Source organism: Fukomys damarensis, unplaced genomic scaffold (genome assembly GCF_012274545.1).
Source record: "Fukomys damarensis isolate Sample0158 unplaced genomic scaffold, DMR_v1.0_HiC HiC_scaffold_31, whole genome shotgun sequence".
Classification (NCBI taxonomy): domain Eukaryota; kingdom Metazoa; phylum Chordata; class Mammalia; order Rodentia; family Bathyergidae; genus Fukomys; species Fukomys damarensis.
Genome location: NW_022900943.1, coordinates 5,518,715 through 5,540,937, shown reverse-complemented (window position 1 = coordinate 5,540,937; position 22,223 = coordinate 5,518,715). Strand labels below are relative to the sequence as shown.

The window sequence follows — 22,223 nt, the reverse complement described above, 5'->3', positions numbered from 1 at the left end:
GATATATACATATATATATATATAGAGAGAGAGAGAGAGAGAGACATACACACTTTAGAAAATCTAATGACTCATAAAATGAGCAACAAGAAAAAGGAATAATGAGACAAGGATCAGTGACTACTGAGGAAAAACTCCTAACACCAAAATAAATTTAAGCATTTAAAATATAAGTGAAATGATTTTTTCATGATGTAACATTTTTAATAAGACAAAATAGTCGAAATTATTCAACAATGAATGACCTTATACAAAATGTTGAAATATTTCTTCCCACTTTATTTGTGGAACTATAATTCAGTGCTAACAAGACAGAAAGAAAATATTTCGTCTAAATTTTATAAATATGTAATGTATACACACCATCATTCAAGCCCATAAAAATGTTTGTGCTTTTTAAGTCTTGTTTTCCTATATAAATAACTGTCATTGCCTCAAGTACTCTCTGCTACAGACAGACAACAGCTATGGGTAGGTTCACTTTTGTTTCCAATTACGTTTATGCCTGAGATTTTCTTATCACTATTAAATGAGTTATGGAAAATGGACAGTAATGAAGTCCAGCATCCTGGATTCTAACCTTAATTTTACAGGAATTCAGCATGGTTTTATGCTCCTAGGAAAATCTGTCTCCTTAGGATACCCCGAGATACTCAAATGGGCCTTGTGATTTCCTGTTTCTACACCATTCATTTTAGGGATTGGACTAAGAGACACTACAGAGCAAATACAGTAACTGAATTCTTGCCATATAACTATCATATCTGACAATTTTCCAGATCCAACATTTTTCCTTGCCACTTTAGGTACAGCACTGTCTTTAACTTAATCCTCTGCCCCCCAAGAGGGAGACTCAAGTCCTCCAGAATTTCCAGAGAAAGGTGGTGAGCATTCAATCACAGGCTGAGTCTGCAGTTGATGGTTGTAAACACAAAACACAAAATAATGTGCACACACAGTTTAAAAGTCAGAGCAATAACTGCAAATGTTTTTACTGTGTATCTACAATGTGGCATGTGCTGTACTAATGATTTTACAAGGATTTTCTCATTTTACCAGCAGAACTGCCCAATAAAGTACATACCCACTCCAGAGTTGGGGAAAATGAATCTTGGAAAATACAACTGATTTAACCAATCACACAGTGAATGGTATTAAACTAACCTTTAAACACCCAACATGGCCTAGAGTATGTTCTATTGCTCTTATGAACACTCTATAGCATATATTCTTATTTTACTCGCTCTTAACCGTGGAAGTGACATTTATAAACAGTGACCAAACTAATACAAGAAAGAAAACAAGTCAGCAAAATGATTTAACAGTTTGAGGAAATTTTCTTACACTATCTCAGTAACAGTAATGTGACTTTCCCCTAATGCTCAATTTTCAGTTGAAATAAATCACCTTCCTTAATTTATTCACTAAATACCTATCAGTTATTTTACAGTATTTTATAGCATTTCCATTAATTTTGGTTTCATGAACACATCCCCATCATTTTTAATCTATTTTTCTATCCACAGTTGTACCTTAGAGACATATCTTCAGACTTTTCCCATAGCCATCAGACTAGCAATTAGTTCCTGGAAATGGGTGGTTTTTAACTTTTCCTTATATTGCTAATATCTCTTAATTTATTAATTTCTACTATGTTCTGAGGTACACCGATACATCTAAGCATGCTACCAGGCACTCATAAATCATAAATTACAGACAAATCTTTGATGTCAAAAAAATAATTCTTACTTTAACAAAATATTCATTGAAGGAATCCTTTTAAAAACCAATTCCCAGGCCAGGGATTTAGCTCAGTGGTTCCACCACCTGCCTCACAAGCACAAGGTCCCAAGTTTGATCCCTGGTATCAAAAAAAAAAGAAATCCCTTTGTGAATATATACTTTGTTTTCTAAAAATTAAACTGAAAAATTTCTTAGAAATAGCTCTTAAAAGAAGGTATATGGATATTTGTTTTAAACTTTAAGGAAAAAAAAATATTTAACTAAGATGAGATTTACACTGCCCAAAGGAAAATGGAAATATCAAGCTAATATGAAATTACAGATATCCACTAGCAGAAAGTAAACTAGTTCATTACTACCTCCAATTCTCTAAATATACAACTTTCAGTAAAAAGATTTTGTATAACAAATCTCAAACATAACCTTTATGTTACTGGAAATCTAGCAGTAATTTTTAATAGACTCTTTCTGTTTTCCAACTACTATCAAATCCATGATATTATAGTTGACTGTAACTTTAAGAGTTTTCTATCCACTAAAACAGAGAAAATATCCTCATGAAAACTACGGCAATGGTTTTTCATTAGAATACTCCCTATGAAAATGCTTAGAAGACTGAAGACTTGAATTTATTTCAATAAATCACCAATTATAATACAAAATAATCATGAGGTAGTTTTGGGTTGCTTTAAAAATGTTTTTATAAAATAACTCTTAATATTATTTATGCTTCTTCCTTGCACTGAGAGCAGTAAAATTAACACAAACAACCAACATGGCTTTGGGTCTCTCAGACTGTATCTCAGACTTATTGCAAATTGTAGAGTGAGATATTCGGGGATTCTCTCAGCTCTAAAATTCTCTTGAGTTAAAGACTACTTTTTTAAAAAGTGACTTTTTAAATCTAGATTTGATTATTGGACTTGGAATTGAGCAGCATGAGAACCTTACTCAATAGGCAGGTCACACATTTTCTATTTCTCTTATTAAAATGTACTTTTACCCTCTTCACGAAAGTATGCTAAGCCTCATTCCATACTGCATGGCACGAAGGAGGCGACCCTCTGCCAAGATAACGGGAAGTCAAATTCCTAGGATGCCAGAGCTAAGAGTGAGAGTGGAAATCCTCCACCCCACCTTCTCACCTGACAGATAAGAAACCAAGTCACCAAGAGGCCAGGCGTCCCCAGGGACTTGGAAGCAGTAAAGCCAACGATATCTTTTCTCTTCCACTTCAGCAAGCTGTTTCAATAACTATGTGGCCCACAGTAAAATTCTAAGCCAGTAAACAAAGGAATAGAAGAAAGTTATTTCCATTGCCAGGTCAATAAATAATTGAGAGCCTATTTTTTTCTTTTCTTCAATGCAAAGACCTTATGTTCAAAAACTTACAGTTTAAAGTACATTAAATAAAATCATATCCATATGCAGATATGTCTTCTCCCATATGCGTCTTAAGAAAATAACAAACAAAAAAAATAATTTATCGTCAGCCACTAGAAAACAAAAACTGAAATTAAAAGAAAGAATGGAGTAAATCTAAATTGTATATTTTTGTTCCTTCTAAAAGGATTAAATAACAGAATTCTAAATGGTTTGTTTGTACTTTCCATGCAATATGTAGATTAACCATGAAATTCTGTTTGGGACACTTTGACATCTGTTTTCAGTGCATTACAATGAAATCTGGGGACTTGATACATACATTTGCTGTAATAAAACTGTCACTAATCAGTGTTTTCCAAAATATTGCCCATAACTATTACTATTCAGTAGTCTCATTTGCATGATCTAATATTGTTGCTACATCATGTTTTTCCCTGACAGCGTGATGGCCGGTCCCAGGCACACAGTCTAAAATGGCTGCAAACCACGCGGTAATCTCAGCATCTCCCTACTACTCTACACACACATGCAATCTGTCCAAGACCTGGACTCCTATCGCACCCTTCACAAAATACCTCCCCTGAAAATGGACCGCCAAGGCTGCATTCACATCCCAAAGGTGAAAAACTCAACAACAATAAAGAAGCTTCGACTGAGGAGGAAATTATGTCTCGTGGGGTTTCTACCACAGGAGACATAAACATAACCCTACTCGGGAATCCCCTCAGCAGATCCATAATGATGCTTTTTGAACAATGAATGTGGAGTCTATCATTAGCTTAAACTGTTTCTATGAACCACAGAACCAGAGTAGGCCAGACTTTGAAATTGGGTTTACTTCATCTTCCCAGCAATTAATAAATAGCTGGATCTATGACAGATGCCCAGAACCACAAGATCTCAAGTATATTTCTCTTCATATCTTGTGCCTTGTGTACAAACAACATATCTCAGGGAAAAAATAATTCTACAAGTTCAACACTGTACTCACCAAAAAATAAAACAATAAAAATTATCTATCTGCTGATTCTAAATGAATTCCATCTTCCATCACTATGTGGAGCTACTGTATGTTCATACTGTCCAAGAACCCAATATCACTTCATTTTGCCCGCCCATGAACTCACTGGAAACCTGAAATATGTTTCTCTATACACATTTTATATTATACAAATGCCGGACATAAAAAGCAGATTAACTGTAGGTCCTAATGCTGTGTTTCTCAGTACTAAGTCATTTCAAATGTTCGAAAAGGGATTAATGCAGTATAACAAGTATATTTGATTACTGTAAGACCAATGACCCTCATATTACTATAAGCTGCTTTTCCCTTATTTGGAGACCATAAGTAAAATAGAAATTATTATAAGATAACTACAAGTCCTATCTTAATGCACCGATGCTTTACCGGCAGGAATAAAAAAAAAACATGCCAGCATCTCTGAGAGACTATGAAAAGCAACCAGCATTAAGGCCCATATGTATGCTCCCACTTTCAGGTCATATCAACTTATCATAAATGTAAGCAAGGTTTTTCAAATGCATTAGAAAGACAAAACCAAATCCTTCAGCCATCAGCAGCAACCCAGTTTACATATTAAAGTATTTTGGATGTACTTAATTTCATGCATACACATTTTTATTTTCTGTGTATCCTATGAACAGAATAGCAACACCAGTAGTTCTCAAAAGGAACACAACACAGATTATTAAAAATTATGTACCAGAATCCAAAGCAGCTAATCAATGTTCTGATTTTGTTTTGTGCACACGCTAGTTAGCCTTTAACTAATGGATAAACAGTGAAATCACTCTTCCTATTAACCATGGGCTAAGAACAACGAGGTGTATGATAAACACTATTATAATGTGCTGTGCTATGCACAGGAATGTGCTGCTTCTTGGCTCTGTCAGTGTGCACATGATTTAAGTCACTCCCCTCCTAGGGACTGTGGGTGCAGGCTGTTTGTCCACTTTCCCAGCCTGCTGAGCCCAGGGAAAGGGTGCAGGAGACCCGGTAACGGCTCACTGCCTCCCCAAGGACCGGCACATAGGGCTCGCTCCATGGCTGCAGGTACAACCTACTGGGCGCTGAGCTCCACCACCAGCACCGCACCTGCAGTCAGTCTGGGGAGAAGCCGTGTTTTCACTATTTCCCATCTGACGTCCAGTCATTCTGTGTAAGACTGTAATCACTCTGTGTAATAAATAGCAACTTCTTTCCCCAAGAGATCATTTAATTAATTAATTTTCTTAAAGCCATAAAAAGGGGAATAAGACTGACATAAAGGAGAGGAACTAAATGGCAATAAAATCACAACAACTCATGTAACTAATTAAGCAATTTGAGATTCTGAATCAAGCAAGAGTCATTTTTAAATAACTTTAAAAAGAAGTGTACAACCCAGCACCGTGCTCCTCTTACAGGACAGCCCAAACCAGCCTTATCATCATCACACTTCTGTCCAACCAAATCTAAAACACAAGTGTAATTTTCCTGAGTGCTGGCAACTTCATTTTTTTGAACATGAAGATTTGATGACTTACTGGACTGCAATGAATTACAATACTAGAACATCTGTTATTCAACACCAAAGTTGAGTTATTTAGAGAGCCACTAATAAAATTATGTTATTTCTTCCTTTCAAACACTCTTAGTTGATTGGGAACATTATTCTCTGGTAAATCAGAACTAAAGCATTTCGAAAATTATACAGTAACTCTAATTTTAATACTATATACAACTGGCTAACTTCATGGGCCCGCACTCAGTTTTCACTAGTCAGGGTCTACACACCACTGTAACTAGGACTTAGCACCTGAAATGTGTATGAACTGATGATCTGTGCATCAACATGCACTCATTCCCTCTCTTCCTTACCGGGTCAATTCTCTGAATTCTAGATGATGCTATGGTCCGTCCTGTGTAATAACAATGGCTACGGTGAACACTACTGTTTTTCCTGACATAACGTATATGTCATTTACTCCTAGCTCGGCCCATAAAGTAGGCATTTTAATCCCTACTATAAAATAGGAAATCAGATCATATGGAGCATCAGTGACATAACCAAGGTCACAAAGCTGAGGACAAGAACAGGGCACATATCAGGTTCTAGGCGCGTGCCTTCTGTTCTAGTCTGACCGTCAGTGTGCCACCAAAGTTCCTGTGCCGAAGTCATGACCCCAGTGTGACCATCTTAGGAGGGAGGGGCTGAGAAAGATCATTAGGTCAGGAGGACAATGGAGCCCTCATACATGGGACTCGCGCCCTTTTAAGGAGACCCCGGGGCCTTCTCCCTCCTAATCCTGCCATGAGAGGGCACAGGAGAAGCAGGCACCTGCAACCCAGAGGGAGGCCCTCGTCAGAACCGAGCCAGGCGGGGACACTGACCTGGACCCCAGCCTCCAGAAGTGTGACAAGGAAACTGCAGGGTTTGTAAGCCCACATCTATGTTATTTTGTTATAACAGTCCAAACTAAGACACTTTCTATGCTCTGCAAAACATAAGAAGGTGGGAAGCACATTCAGCTCCAAAAGAAATCCAAAATTCAGAGGGCAGAATATTTTAAATTGAGTATTTACTCTCCAATCTATACATAGTCCATCTTTCTTAAATTATTCCTGCCATGTCTAAGCTCACCTCTCTATTTTCCCAACTTCACTTCTCCAACTCTTGCAACAACCCCCGCCAACTAACACACCAGCACCCACCAGTGACCAGCGGTTCAGGATCTTACCCTTTTTATAAGGGAGATCGCCTCTAAAGTCTTTTAAGGGAAGACCTAGGCAGATGTCTGGAGAAAATCAGATTATTTTAATTCCTTAGGGGCCAGTTGCTGTTACCACAGTACCAATGCCCTGTGACCCGGCTCCTGCTTAGCCACTGGGGTGCCAATGAATGAGGAGAAGGCAAGAGGGATGTTTCCACCCCAAACTGGTATGTGGGACAAAGAGGAAACTGAGGCTGGGGACTAAGGCCAGATTCGGTTCAGTTCCCTCACCCCTCTTCCCTCTCCACCCACTAGAACCTACATCATTAACCTGATTAATTCTAAATGCATTTCAATTCCTCCATCTCCCAATTCTAAACGCATTTCAATTCCTCCATCTCCCGAGCATTCCTGGGGACACGGGTGGTTTAAAACAAACACCACCAAAATAAAAAGGAAGAAAACTTCTCACCTGCTATTTGCAGACATTTTTAAAATAAGAATACAGGGCCCAGGATTTGGCTCAGTGGTTTCACCGCCTGCCTCGCAACCGCAAGGGCCCGAGTTTGACCCCTGGTACCAGAAAATAAAATAAAAACACAAAGAGTAGTGCTTCCTACCGAGGTTCTAGTGCCTGCCCCACTCTCTCTCATCCTGTGTGTCACACAGGTAAAAACACGATGTGACGCAGAAGTCAGGAAACGCTCATTCTAACTTACAGCGCCTTCTTTTCTCTAATAATTTAAAAATAAAATGCAACAGCTTGGATTTAAAATATTTAATCTGGAAAATATAGGAAAAATCACGAACTAGCATGTCATATTTGGCAAAGAAAGGTTTGGTAGGATAAAAATATCTATGTTTTAACATTTTAGAAGACATTTCCAATATTTCAAAAATAAAATTATTTCCCTGCTTCAAAACAGAACAGAGATAAAATTCTCTATTTTTGCACATCAGGTATTCATGAAGAGTGAAAAATAATTTCATATTCATTAAAATAAATGGTTATTTTACCTTCTGAAGTCCCTCAGACATAAAATTTCCATATTTACTAATTGTTCACTACAATAAGTCAATAAGAATAGGCTTTCTTTAAAATTATGATACAAATCACACAATAGTATACATAAAGCTACCAATCACTTTCATGTTTAAAAAACTGTTTTTATTCTGCAGGTTTAGTGTACACATTTTTCCAATACTGGACAAAGATTTACAGTATGAAGTTTAAAAGTCAGTTGTTTTAGGACTTGTACTTTAGTAACCAAACACATAAGTAATTTTACCACTTTAACCATATATAATAACAATAAAATGTTTTATTGTACCAGCTGAAAATGTTGGAAAGTAATTATTAAGGAAATCATAAATACAAAAGGCTGAAAAGTCAACCTCAGAAGAGTGGAGAAAAGAAAACTGTGATATGTACCATCACAAAACACAGAAACTGAAAGTCCAAGCTGAATAAATTGAAATCCTTCCAAATTCTAGCGTGCTGTCCCCCACCTCTGGTAGCAAGGAGGGCTGGAAACGTGTCCCCATCACTGTCAGCGAACAAAAGAAAGTCACTTCTCTAGCCAGACCATGTCAAACAGAAGTCTAGCTACTGCAGAGGGACGCCCAGAATCTACTGGTGTGTGAAGTGTGGGCTGGGCCTTTTTGTCAGCTATTACCATAAAAGAATAAGAGGAAACAGTGACACTGCTACACAACAGAAAGGTCAAACAGCTTGCAGCATTTCATGACCCAGACACGTCAAGGTCAAGGGACTCAGGTAGCAACTTAGCTAGGGCATAAGTTACCACACAAATGAATTGTTTTAACACATCAGCTTTGGTCAATTAAACCTAACAAGGCAAGCTGCATCACGTAGCAGGGTTCCTGACACCAAGGCCAGAAGCTGAGACCGACCTCATAAAACAAGGCTTTTAACACAGCATAGCAAATTTAAGGTAATCCATCCAGAAACTGCAGATGTCAGAATAATAAAATACAAGTCGTCTTAAGCAGGAACATTTCTCACACTTTAGAAGTCACTAATGGAAAGACACAGACTTCACAGAGACATGCTTGTGTAATTAACATAGGCATAAACACAACCCTCTACTAACATGGATTACAGAATACACCCTACTTCAAGTAACTTTTTAAACATTTGTGCTCATAAGGAGATATCTGTGCAATGCTCTAGCATTCCCTGTTAACACTAATATATTTCTACATGCATTTATCAATGTAACACAGAAAATCTAGTTTTTTTAAAAAAAAAACTAGAATATACATTATTGGTGCTTCTTAAATGCTTTTATATAGCTTTGCAGAAGATATATATATTTTAAAAATTGACAGAGTAACACTTATTCAGTTTCCTATTTTGAGAAACACTGAAGCTAACTAGAATTTTTAAACTGCATACATTTAACATTAACAAATATTTTTCAAAGGCAATTCTTATTTTATTTTGTACTTGTTCTGTAAAAATTCCATTTTCAACTGATTTGTGCTTAATCAATAACTTGCTACATGCTCTTGAAGTGCCTTAAAATGAGATTCTAAAAACATATAACCTCCAGGCAACTCTCACTACTAAAATCACTTCATCCATCACTCCATATCTCAACTACAGTCTTTATTCAGAGTTCTTTAATTTGTCTGTGATTCATCAGCGCTGTCCTGTTTTACATTCATAAATACAGAAAATATGTATACCTAAGGGTCTTATTATAAACAACATGATCATGCACAAGGATGGCTTGCTGTCTCTTCTTAGAATATTGCTTCATTTAAACTTTTTAACTTTTTTGTTGTTTTTTGTTTTTTTACTATGAGTGGCCTTCAGTTCAGCTTGAGGTCTTTCCACCTCATTGGTTAATTGGTAGCTATTTCTTCCAATTTTCTGAACAATGTAACAAGCAAAAAGCTCAACCATTCAACCCTTATTAGTCTCACATCCTGTGAAGTTCAGTCTAATACAAACTAATCCCACAAACTCACTCCTTACTACATGCATTCAGTTTTCACAAGTTCTCTCCAATTTGATGATTTATTCTCTATGCCAAATCCTAACAACTGAATTCAGTTAAATTAACCACATCACATAATTAGAGTTCAAGGACCTAAGAATTTACTTTAAAATGAGCCATCATACCACGATGCCACAGAGAAGGGAGCGTAATCCAGAGGAAGTGTCTCTTCTTGCTGTGCTTGGCGCTGAGATGTGTGCTGTAATAACTTGAGTTTCCGATCGCATAACCACCAGTCCTTGAGATTTCTAAAATTATTTCTCCTCCACAAGGACGGGGGAAAAGAGTAGGAAAACTTGCTTTGAACACTACCCTAGCTAATCATTTTCTACACCATACTACATACAATGAAAAGTTCTTCGTATGGCACAAGTTCTTCCCTGATCAACTTCACGATGGAAAACACTGTTCTTTCATAAACTACAGAGAAACAATTAACCAAAGCCAGTTGCAGAGCAAAGGACTGCCTGTGCTTTGGCCCATCATTTTCAAATATTTAATCACTGCCTGTTTTAATGAGTGTTTCATATGCTATTTCCACTCTGTAAACCTTAGTTTCAAACAAAGCAAAAATAATTCCTTTGATTATAAAGTCAGTTATCAGGTAGGCCGTTGTGATGATAGAAATCAAAACTTTGTCCATTTTTAAGGATTCCTCTAGAGAATTCTGACTCTTCTCAGATCCCTCTCTCTGCGGGTGCTGGAATCCTAACAGGGCAACAGAGACTGCAAAAGGAGGAGTGGCACAGAACAAATCGGTTCTTCAATTTAAGCCAATTGCATGCATGCTTATGAAGAGAAAGACCTTCCTAAGTTGAATACCTTGCACTGTTGTTTTAAATTAGAGTGCCAACTGCGAAAGGAAAAAGTTAATGGAGGATTAAAACTTTAATTTCCTTTTGGCAGCTTCCTCCTAAATTCCAAATTTAGGGAAAAACAACTAAGTAAATTTAAAAATCCTATTAAATCTTTTACAAATATATATTACCTCTGTGTTTGGATTCTTATGAACCACTGTGGAAAACAGAAACATTAAAGAACTAGGGCCCTGGCAATAGTCTTTGGAAAGGGTCCTGCCCGCTTCTGAATCTCCAGGTACGCCCCACCATTGTGTCCAGCTGAGCAACACAAATGTCATTGCCTTTCACTGTCACACACAACTCCCCAGATGACCCTTAGTCTTTAACAAAGAACGTAATTGTGATTCTCACACAAGATTTACCACACCTGATACAGTATTGTAAATCCACAACTCTCAACAAAGAACTAAATTAAGTATTTTTTATTTCAGAATCTATAGGGCTGCAATGTGGGGAGAGGGTTTAAAGCAGGAAATGACGTCTCCTGCTGTCAGTAGGATGTTTTACCCACCTCTCCTATCCTTACAAGGTAGTGTATTATGTACTGTTTTAAATGTTTGAAAGTCAGAATTATTGTAACAAATGAGGGCTCCCCCACCCTAGCTTTGAAAAATGAGATCATAGTAACAGCAAGGCAGGAGCTGCCTTCCTTGGCCATATCAGAACACATTTGCCAAGCTTTCCCAGCTGGCAACCGGGGCCTCAGAGTTTAACTCTTGAGTTGTCTTGTAAACCTATCTTGTGGCAGGGATACCAGGCAGTGAGGGAATTTCTGGGCTTTTAAAGACTCTTTTCTTCCTAACAGTGAGAAAATGACAAAGTACCTTATCTTGCAATGTATGTTCCCACAAAGGTCTAGGAGCAAGACATGCCAATGAGAGCCCTTCTTTATCTTGTGAACTGTGTGTGAGAACCGTGTATGAGAATGTAAACAAACATGCACTGGAGTCGGGAGTTCAGTCAAGGACAGGGAAGCCCTAACAGGGTCCCCCAAATGCGACATGCGCACAGACTTCATGCCCTTCCCCTGAGCATTTCACAATGCAAACACACCAAATCACCCTGCAGAGCAACCTCATCTCAACAAGTTATGAAAGCTTATTTCCTCTATAATGGGAAATACCTGCAAATGAAGTGAAATTTATTAAAATGTTAAAAAGCGCTGTCAACTTGCAAACAATTATCTACTTCAGCTTTTCATAAAGAAATAATTGTTACCCAAAGGATTCTGAAACCCAGTAACTGAAGGAGGAAAATAATTCTTAGCATTTGCTTCCTCACTAATGACATGTGACAACCAGGAAGAGTTCTATTTCAAATACCATAATAATGATTACAACTTCCCCTGTAAACAAGGCACACCTTGCACAACTTCAAAATATACTTCAGTTATGATAACTTTTCACAATAAAACAACCAAATTTTCCACCCAACAAGAGATCACAATTTTAAGAGCTCCACAAGGCTGAAGGAAACTAGTTGTTTACGATAGCTGTGAAGTTACTGAACTCTGTGTAGCACTCCAAAACATGTTTAATGAGAGTGCAAAGTACAGTCCAAAACTCAGGTAGCCTGACTTGGTCGAAACTCCGATCTGTTAATTGCACGACAAGGGTTACCATCTCTTAAAATCTTTAAACTTTTTTTGGTGTGTTACCCCTCTGTTCCCCCACCACCCGCCCCCTCCCCACCCCTTCTCTTCAGACAGGACACAGTCTGGCAACTCCAGGCCTCCCATAGGCCAGATTTCCTCCTGTGCAGCCCTCTGGGTACAGCTGCTAATCCTTCTTATTAATTAACGAGATGATGGTGGTTAACCAGAACGCAATATTAATGCTAACTATCTAGGAAACTTTAACCAAAATTATTTCAGGCTTTTCATTGTTTTGCCTCATATGAAGAATCAGGAACTGAGAATTTGGCAACATTTTTATGCAGAATTGAGAATTTTAGGAATGAATGATTTGTATCAGACCTTAACATGTAAGTTTCCTCACTGATGTGGGTTTTTGGTTTTTGTTTTTTGTTTTTTTCACATTTACACTTCAACACATTACTGACTAGAGAGGAGAGTAAGGTCTGCTCAACCGCTCCTACAGAATTTGGAAGCGTGGAAACTGAGGAAACTAAAATTGCCTAAGAAATCAGCCGTGATGTAACTGAAAGCAACAGTCAGTCAGAAAGGATGCATTACCACATTCAGCATGTCCTCCTCACACCTGTCACAGCACACCCTGCATCCCACAGAACACGTGTGTCCCGGGAAGGTGTGTTGTGCAAGGCTTGCCTGGTTTTTGTTTTGTTTTGTTTTGTTTTGCTCTGCTTTCGAGAAGGCAATAACAAAGACAATATGGGGAGGAGGTACCACCTGCCCAAGAATCACTGGACATCTTTACTATCTTTGGGGAAATGGGGACCACCTTAGAGCTATTTTTCCTGAATCTGTCACAATCTTTTTAAAAAACTAAAAAAAAAAAAAAAAAAAAAAAAAAAAAAAAAAAGAGGGGGAAGGGTTTTCTATTTTACCTAAGGTTTGCTGCAGCAAACAAGAAAGCAGCGCTCATTCAGGGATTGTCAAAAACTTTCCAGTGTGCCCACTGCAATGCGGATGCCAACCAACGAATCAAAGGCATTCAGCAACTAGACAAAGAGGGTCTGATGCCAACCTCGGTGCCACTGGCAACCATTATTGGCATCAAACACAGTGTCTGCCTTTTTTTTTCCCCTTCGCCTGGCACTTCACAAACAAAATGGCGGTTCTTGTAGCAAGGAAACAGCCGAAGCGCAGCCCTCTGAATCAATACCGTCAAATGATTTTATGGATTTAAACACAGTTACTCCCAAATGATGTGTGCATTTTAGATACAGAGGAGGGCATATCATTTTTATAAGCAACTATGTTGAACATGACCTTTTACTAATGTAAAGAAATAGTAAAATGGACTGAATTGCGGTCAACCAGACTCTATGCATAGAAGAAGCTGGGTAACAAAGACATTGAGCTTTAAGAAAATGCTGCCCAGTGATGCAAAAGTCCAATAAACTCTGTATCAAAAATGGTTTCAAAATGTGTACAATTTTCCCAAAACCATATCAGATGCAGATGCAGCACTGTATCTTATGTCAAAGCTCTAGTAACTCTTTCCACATTTCAGAAAAGATGAGACTGCTGGGCATGAAGAAGAAAAACTGAACCAAAAGAGACAGAAGGGGAAAGAAAAGCGTGTGAAGTTGGCCAGCAATGGAACTTTATTATATGTTGGTCTTCATTCCATCCTCTGGAAGAGATGCAGTGTGTGATCTTGTATAAATAACCAAGAGGACCATTGACATTTCTAGATCTGGAAATTGTCAATATATTGTAACACCACTCCACACTGCAATGCGGATGCCAACTAACAAATCACAGGCATCCTGAGCTAAACAAAGAGGGTCTGATGCCAATCCTGGTGCCAGTGGCAACCATCTTTGGCATTCTCTCTGTTCTTTCTCATGTTTTTCTCCTAATCATTTGGAAGTGGGGAGAGAGAAAGTAAAAAGGGGGGAAGATAATTGTGCTGCTCATTCTGTTGCAACCATTACAGTTTTCCTTTCTGATTTTTCTTTCATGTTTTTCCTTCCACTTTTTTGCCTAATGTATAAAGCAGAATTACGTACGTTTTCATGCACTTAGGACAGACTGAAAAGTCACGATGTAAGAGATGCAGTTTTCTAATTGACTACTAACTTATCTTTTAAAAGCCTGCCTTCTTTAATCAATCGTACTACAAAATGATCTAATTAAACTACACTTAACAAAGAAAAAGATGTAAGTTTTGAAAAAAAAGAAAACACAAAAGCACCCTGATGTGAATTTTTTTGAAGTAAGATTCCCTGGATTTAACATCTGTTTAAATCTCACTCAGACGCTGCCTAGGAAGGTAGCCAGAGACACAATTATTAGATGCACAGATTAAAATGATGAAAGGTTCTTACAACAGAGGCTGCTGAGAGAACAACACAATCAGTGCTTTACCTTAAAATACGGTCTCAAAGAGTTGCTTAAAACTTTTTGACTATCACGACCCATGGTGCAGTGCAGAAGGCATTTGTGCACTTTTTAAAAAATCTATCTTCACAAATCCAAAGGAAATGTTCTTTATTGTCAGTTCATCACCATTAAGGCTTGGCCGCCTGCCTTGAAAGTAAGCATGCGTGTGTGCACACCTCACACCTCAAGGACCACCCTCCTTCCAGCAAGGTGAAATGCGGGCAGCAATGAGAGCCCACTCTTCCCCACCGCCCTGAAAGTTACATGACCCACTTTTTAAAACTTTCGTTCCAGCCTTGACTTTCACAGCAGAGTTAGGACACATTTATAGTCAATCTAACACATACATACAGCCCACCTTAAAACTGTCACCTCCTAGACAGCTGTCAATCAAATTAATTGTCATGTGTTAATGAGCTTTTTATTTTAGGACACAGGATGAAAATACATTTTCTCTATCATTATTTGGATTTTAGTTCTTAAATACACAGCAGCAGTAAGCGAACTGTTTCATTTTTAAAGGAAATATAGTATTTCCAAATGAGTGATGTCCGAAACCATTATTTAAAATCAGACAAATTTCCGAATGACCCTCAAGCACATCCCTAACACTCTATCATGGAAATATGAACACAAAAAGCACATAGTAGGTATCTAGATTTCAAAATCAAAAGCGTAAATTTTATATTTTACTCTTTTGGATAAAAATAAAGTACATAGCAAATTCTTAATCCCACACTTATATAATGGACATCAGGTAACTGTCTGCCACCTGGCTACCTGCAGGCTGCTCTCCCTCCCGCCAGGCCTGCTCAAAAACGACCCACCGTCTGTGGTACTTCAAACTTCAGACCACTTGTGCTATGCTGTTTTTTAAAGTCCTGTTTTACCATGGACTATTGCTAATGTACAGTCATCTATTCCTCGACACACTGATTTGAAGAAAAATGCTCACCTAGTTAAGGAAAATATATTAAGAGAAATAAAAATGATTAAGGAACATAATTCATTAACTCAAAAAAGACCCAGCAAGAGCATCAGTTATTTTGAATTGTTCAGGCAATGCTGACACCGCTCTCTGTATGGAGCATTTTAAAATGCAGGTATGGTATGTGGTTTGTGCATTCTTTTTGAGATTTATTTTTAAACCAGTGTAACCAGTCTACTTTCTGTTTTTGCTCTGATGTGTTCTGTAAATGGTGACTTTCCTCCTTGGATGTTTTATGAATTTACATTCAAGTAAACTAACAAAATAAAGTGTTCCCGAGTCATTCTGGGAACCTCTTATAAATTACTGAACCAAGGACTATCTTCCAATAAATCTACAGTGACTATTCCACCATCAAAAGTAAGTGTTGATTAAGGTATTCAAATTAAGTAGATTAAGGTCTATATAAGATACACATTTTGATAGTGGTTATCCTATGCTTTCTATAGCAGTAAAATATTAATTCTATTTTCAGCACTAGAGTCCTAAACAAACTTCATCTACCTCCTTAGTTAAGAAGCTTATTACAAAGATTATTAAAGAGTGATTTGACTCTGCATAAGGTTGTATTTTCAAATCGGGATAAGATGACTAGATGATGTAAGAAATGTAGCCTAGCACAAAAGTGCAGGGTAATAAACTGTATTTTTAGACTACTCTGTCTGCTCGTGTGTGAAAACGCGTGTCTTTGTAGTCTTTCCTGAAGCACGCGGCCTTTCCGGGCGCGAAAGCCCCGTCGTGTCCACCCCTGGGGCTCACACACACACACACACACACACACACACTCGTGAGTAGGAGTTGGCACGCCGCTGTGCACCCACTGAGGGCAGAGCAGACCCCCAAGCCCAGCCGGGTATTCCGCACGGAGGCTGCGGGCACCGTTTGCGGTAGAAGAGAGAACAATGTGCTCCTACCTTGCTCCTGCACGTAGTACGCCAAAAACAAGTCGAGCTCCTTAACTGACACTGTGATGTGGTGTGGCTGGACACAAAGTGCTGGGTTTGTGCAATGCGGGGACTTCATGAGCCGCTCTCCATCGGTACTTTCCAGGGGGATGCCTTTGAACAGGATCACCATGACCAGATCCAGACGCCAGACTTTGTCTGCCTGCCGCAGGCAGTCGATCCTCCTGATCTTACCCTTCTGGTCAGGGTTGGACAGGACACAGCACGGGTGCTTCTTGCCAGTCACGGTGAGCACAAAGTCCTCTCGGTACTCCTGGCGGATATCCTTGCGCAGTTTGGCCAGGAGCCTGGATGCCCACTTCTGTTTGATCTCGGGCTTCTCGCTGAGAAGCTCATCTTTGACTGCTCTTTCTTCATCCTTTGACATTCGCTTCTCGTGCTTTTTAAAGTACTTGCGCTTTCGAGCCTGCAGGTTGAACCAAGTATAGGCGATTGCACGGACGTGGGGAAGAAGAGCCTCGATGAATGGGTGAAATTCGTCCTGTGGAAGGTGGGTGGAGAAGGAGAGGCGCACAGTCAGTTTAATTTTAAACGCTCAAAAGTTAGACCACAATCCATTTCCAATTTGGCATGAAAAGTTATGCGTGAAAACAGCACTGTTTTCTTACTTAAAATGCTCAAAACAGCAGGACAAGAAGAAAGTACAGTATGCCAAGCTGCCCCTCTCCAGTAAAATTCACAAGCAGATTCTCCCTCCCACAAAGGAAATCGGGTTTTATTTTCTATCTCCACTCTGGCCCCACCCGCCCCCCAATACTATGCATTCTGCACTCTTTAAAATATACCCAACCAAGGTACGTGGCACCTAATTTATATTTAAATACCTGACTGACCAACTAACTCTAAACAGTACCATTTCACAAAGAACAGAGAGAAGGTGTTTTTGTTTTTGTTTTTGTTTTAACCGGAGCAGAGCTGTTCAGAAGGCAGGAACGACGCCACAGTTCATTTCTCTTCTCTGTGGCACAGAAACACAAAGCATATAGATGCTCAGTGCAGTACCACACAGTTCCCGCTTTTGGAGCATGCTCTCAGCAAGAGGCTGCTGGTGGCACAAAGAGCATGCGCCATTAAACTTGATCCATTTTCTTATCAAACGTCCAACATTCCAACACTGAAACAGCACCATTCCAAAAGTGTTAACTAGAGAAACCGGTACACAGTGGGGAAAGTGGGCAAAGGACACAGCTGGTCCTATCAGTGTCCAGCACAGTCAGTTTCCATACTTTGAGCAGTGCATTTTCTCGAGGTACTACCAACACCAGCACACACACACACACACACACACACACAGACACACACACACCCCAGCACACACGTGCTCTCACAGACACACACTTGAGTTTTTAAATAGAAGTTTTAAAGTTGAAAACAAAATTTACACAAATGCTTTTCCTGTAGCTTTCCTATCAAATATGCAGCCCGACAGTCACTTAATTTGTTAATGGATCACATGAGTATGACAATTATTCTAAATCCCTTAAAAATCAATCTGAGGTGAACAATGAAAAATGGCAACTTGGCACCAACTTCACATTCTTTGTGTCTCTGCATGCTACAGCGGGGGGACACTGGGAGTGCACGGCCAGTCAGTCCCTGCTTTTGTGGAATTCATACGATTCCTTTGCCACACAGATGGATTATCTGACAGGACTTTGGAAGGGCATATTTTTCTGCTGCGAATCCGCAAGTGCACATTTCTGCAGTGTCCATCTTCTATATTCAGTGGTTTACCTTTAGGGTCCTGCATTTTTCTGGCCTGTTTTGTCAGAGACTGTTTTAAGGGAGAAGGCAGTGAGGAATGGAAGATCACTCCACCCGCAGATATTAAAAGTTACTTCCAAATGTAGTCAGTGCTTCAGTACTTCCTGACTTAGGTAAAACTTATCTTAAAAGCTTAGGTCCAGGCTGTTCTGAAAAAGAACATAACGTCCTACGTACACACACTGTATGCATGCAGCGAGCCAAGGTCTGGAGCACAAGAGAAGTTCCCGCCGCAACCATTTTTTAGATTGCATCGACTACAATGTCATCCCAACAACAAAGTAACTTTCTCTACCTGATCGTATGCCGAGTTAGAATTGACATACTCAGATTAGTCACCCTGCACTCCGTGGAATAAACTCTATTTAACCAGCAGACTGAATAATTCCATTAGGAAAAGATGATGAAAGTAAAGTAATGACACTCCAACAAAGAAGGTGTCAAAAAAATTCCATGTAACAACGAAGGTACTTTAAAGAGGAAATTCAAAAGTTTTAATGCTAAGGACTGTGGCGTGTCAGTAGTTTGAAGTTTTGACACGGAAGAGGTATAAGGCCCACTCAACCAATAATGTAGTTATCAAATGTTCCAACACATTGTCCTAAAATGCTCCTACACCAGAATAAGTATGAATCAAAATTTTATAACAATACAGAATGCAGATGACCACATCACAGCATGAGGCATAACCAAATGCCATAGAGGAAATCATTAAACCGATCAGTAATTTCCAGCAGAGATTTGAACAATTCAGTTACTATGTGAGCACATTAAACTAGGCCATGGAAAGAGTTAAACCACAATCTGTTCTTTGTGTGGGAAGGCAGCCCTGCTCACAGCAACCACAGCCCACGATAAGACCTCCCTATCTACATACAGTTTTTGATGCCATGCTTTTAGCATTCACTGCAACTACAAAAACTTTGTTTATTCTCCCTCAAAATATATGCAAAAGGAAAGCCTGTTCAAGGAAATGTGGACTTAAAATGTGCTATGGAAACTTGCTTCCTATGATATGACTTTGACTATGATTTATTGATACGACTAAAAAACATGCATACATGCATTTAAACGAAAACCTTCAGAATGTAAAGAGTATATGGGCGCTTTGTTTCACTCTTCTTACCCTTGCCATGCTTTTTAAAATTCAATATTATTTCAAAAAATATTAAGCAATTCGATAATACTTGAGCACTTTCACCTTTAAGTACTATGTTCAGTGACATTTCATTCTTATTAAAAAGTTAAACATAGTTTTGATTAAATGCTTGAGTTTCACTATTGGATCGAAAACATCATCTACCATGTAACAGATCTCAAAATTTTAACAAACTATTTTAAGCACCAGAAGGAAAATGAGGAGGTTCAATTTGGAAACTCTTAGCCAATGTCCACAAAACATTGCTGAAGGCTCACCTGAATTTGCTCAATGAGGCCAGACATTCTTTTTAAACGCAGACTTTTTCAGGCCTCCAATTTGCCTCCTTAGTGCCCTTCAGAGCTTTACTATTATGTGCATTCCTTTAAAGAATATTTGAGAAGAGGAAATCCCCCCAAAAAAAGATTATAAGGGGAGATATGCTGTACGCCACAAACATCTTTGCACTAACGTAATTGTCATCTCCCAAGTATGACTGTCTTCAAAGGCTGAGTAGCCATACATACCGAATGGCTGATAGTGACAGGACCTAAGAGCTCAGTAACTGTCCTCGGCCAAACCAAAAAGCAAAAAGGAAAAGTATTCATGCATTCAAATGTTCCAACGAATTAGCACTAGACAATTATAAAAATTATTTTCAAAAATTATTTAAGATCTAAAGCTCTACAGTAAACTAATATACAAGCTTGCTCTTTCAAATTTTTTATTAAAATACATGAACATTTAGTAATCCTTTGTCTCATAAAACTTTTTACTTGAACGCAACTGATAAAATAAATAACCAAGTTACAAATTTCAAATATAAAAGTAAACAGCTGAATTTGACTAGAAAAATTAATTTCTATTCATGAAACAATGGTTTCCTTGCAAGGGATGGAAAAATTATACCAATATAGGGGTGGAAGACTAAAAGTAGTAGGTGTTCTTAGAGTATCATCTCTATACAACAATAAACCATGAAAAAAATGTTCCTGAAGAAGTTGAATGACAACAACAAAATAATTCAATGTCATTATATCCATTGAAAGTTATACAATTAAGGGCTTACGTTATATTACCAAAAAAAGCCAACATTAAATCATGCCTGACAGCTCTCAATTTTCCTTTTCCATCTGATTTATATTCATGCAAAAATGATGATTTATATTAGTGTACTGATACTACAGCACACTAGTTTGCTGAAAATCAACTTTACTGGTAGCTGCTTTTAAATGGAGGTTCTTTATTAAACCTAGGCATTTTATTGCAACAACTGAGATACTATTTAAAGTTCAATAAAGAATGTTACTTTATTCTGTATTTGCTGCCTTAAAACATGTTATGTTGTAGTTATTAGACACTTATGATACAAAAGTATCATAAACAGCTAATGTGATATAAAAGTACCGCTGTTCACGTATACCTAACATTACCTGTAAAGTCAGAGGGTGGTTAAGTAAGAATACTAAAGCTAAATTTCTTTCTTGGTATAGGCCTTAATTCCCCCAAACAGTTTTAATATATTAACCGAGATTTACATTATTAAAATAGTAGAGAATATGAGTCATAGTGAATTAGAGTAAGTGTGCATCCTTGAATATTAATGTGATAATTGAATGACTGTACTGTACATGCCCAGACATTCCATATGTCAAGATGCTGCAATATTATTTCAACTTACACAAATCAAGATAAAACTAGTGACTTTTGAATACATGCAATGTAGTCGCTCCCAGAGTTCTCAAAAAGCCAATGTTGAAAATATCAAATGAGAAAAAACAATTATTCAGTGCCTTACAGGTGAGAATCGGTGAAGCAGTGCTCGGTAAATGAAAAGCTTACTTCAATTTGTTGTATTTGATCCCAATGTAAAAACAACGTAAAGGGATGCAGTTTACCAGAAAGAAAAAAAAGATCCTGCGGATGGAAAATAGTAAAGGTAACTTTTCTACAACTAAAGGCAATTCATTAGACTTGAAAGTTTCATCACATTCATTGACTATTATCATTCATAGCTCTTAAAATACAAATAAGTCAGCAACTCATTTTTCCAGTGTTGTTAAATTAAAGTGCACGTTTACTTGCTTAAAATAGCCATATCTAACTTAATCATACTCAGATGCCAAACAAAATACAAACAATAAAAAAATGTGTCAGCCAAAAAGCTACAGGACTGTATCCAATCACTGAATAAGCCTTATCATTGTTTTCATCTTCATTCACAATTTATGAATGCCTTAGTCCTTTTGAATCGCAATGGCTTCTAATTGTCATACAATTGAAATCTTAATTATTTGTCCATTATAAAAATGCATCATCGTGATATTAGATTTTTTAATTGAACACACCCGAAACTAGCCAATACGTCTTTAACTGTTTCGTTTTCCGCCAGCGTCGGAGAAAATGGTTATCGATTACCAATCGTGGCGATTACTCTGAGGTAAACTGTCCTAGACCATCAGAGGTTTAAATATTATTTCAAACAACAATTCTAGGCTAAGCTGTTTCGTTAGTTCGCTAGTTAGCTCGCCAAGCTGTAAGAACTGCGCCGAAGTAAGTCTGCTCGGTAACGCCACTTTTCCCTTGGACCGCCTGGCTTAAAGCGGGGG

General features: G+C 38.2%; 1 protein-coding gene across 7 annotated transcripts in view; it reads right to left on the bottom strand.

Moving 5' to 3' along the window:
- Positions 1-22,223, bottom strand: part of Nfib (nuclear factor I B) — a 208,836-nt gene that overhangs the window by 179,229 nt on the left and 7,384 nt on the right. For all 7 annotated transcript variants that reach the window (XM_010630968.2, XM_033757672.1, XM_033757667.1 and 4 more), the window contains one exon: positions 16,662-17,193. In XM_010630968.2, coding sequence (XP_010629270.1) covers positions 16,662-17,193 — 532 coding nt within the window. Of the gene's footprint in view, positions 1-16,661; positions 17,194-22,223 lie in introns of those variants that run through there.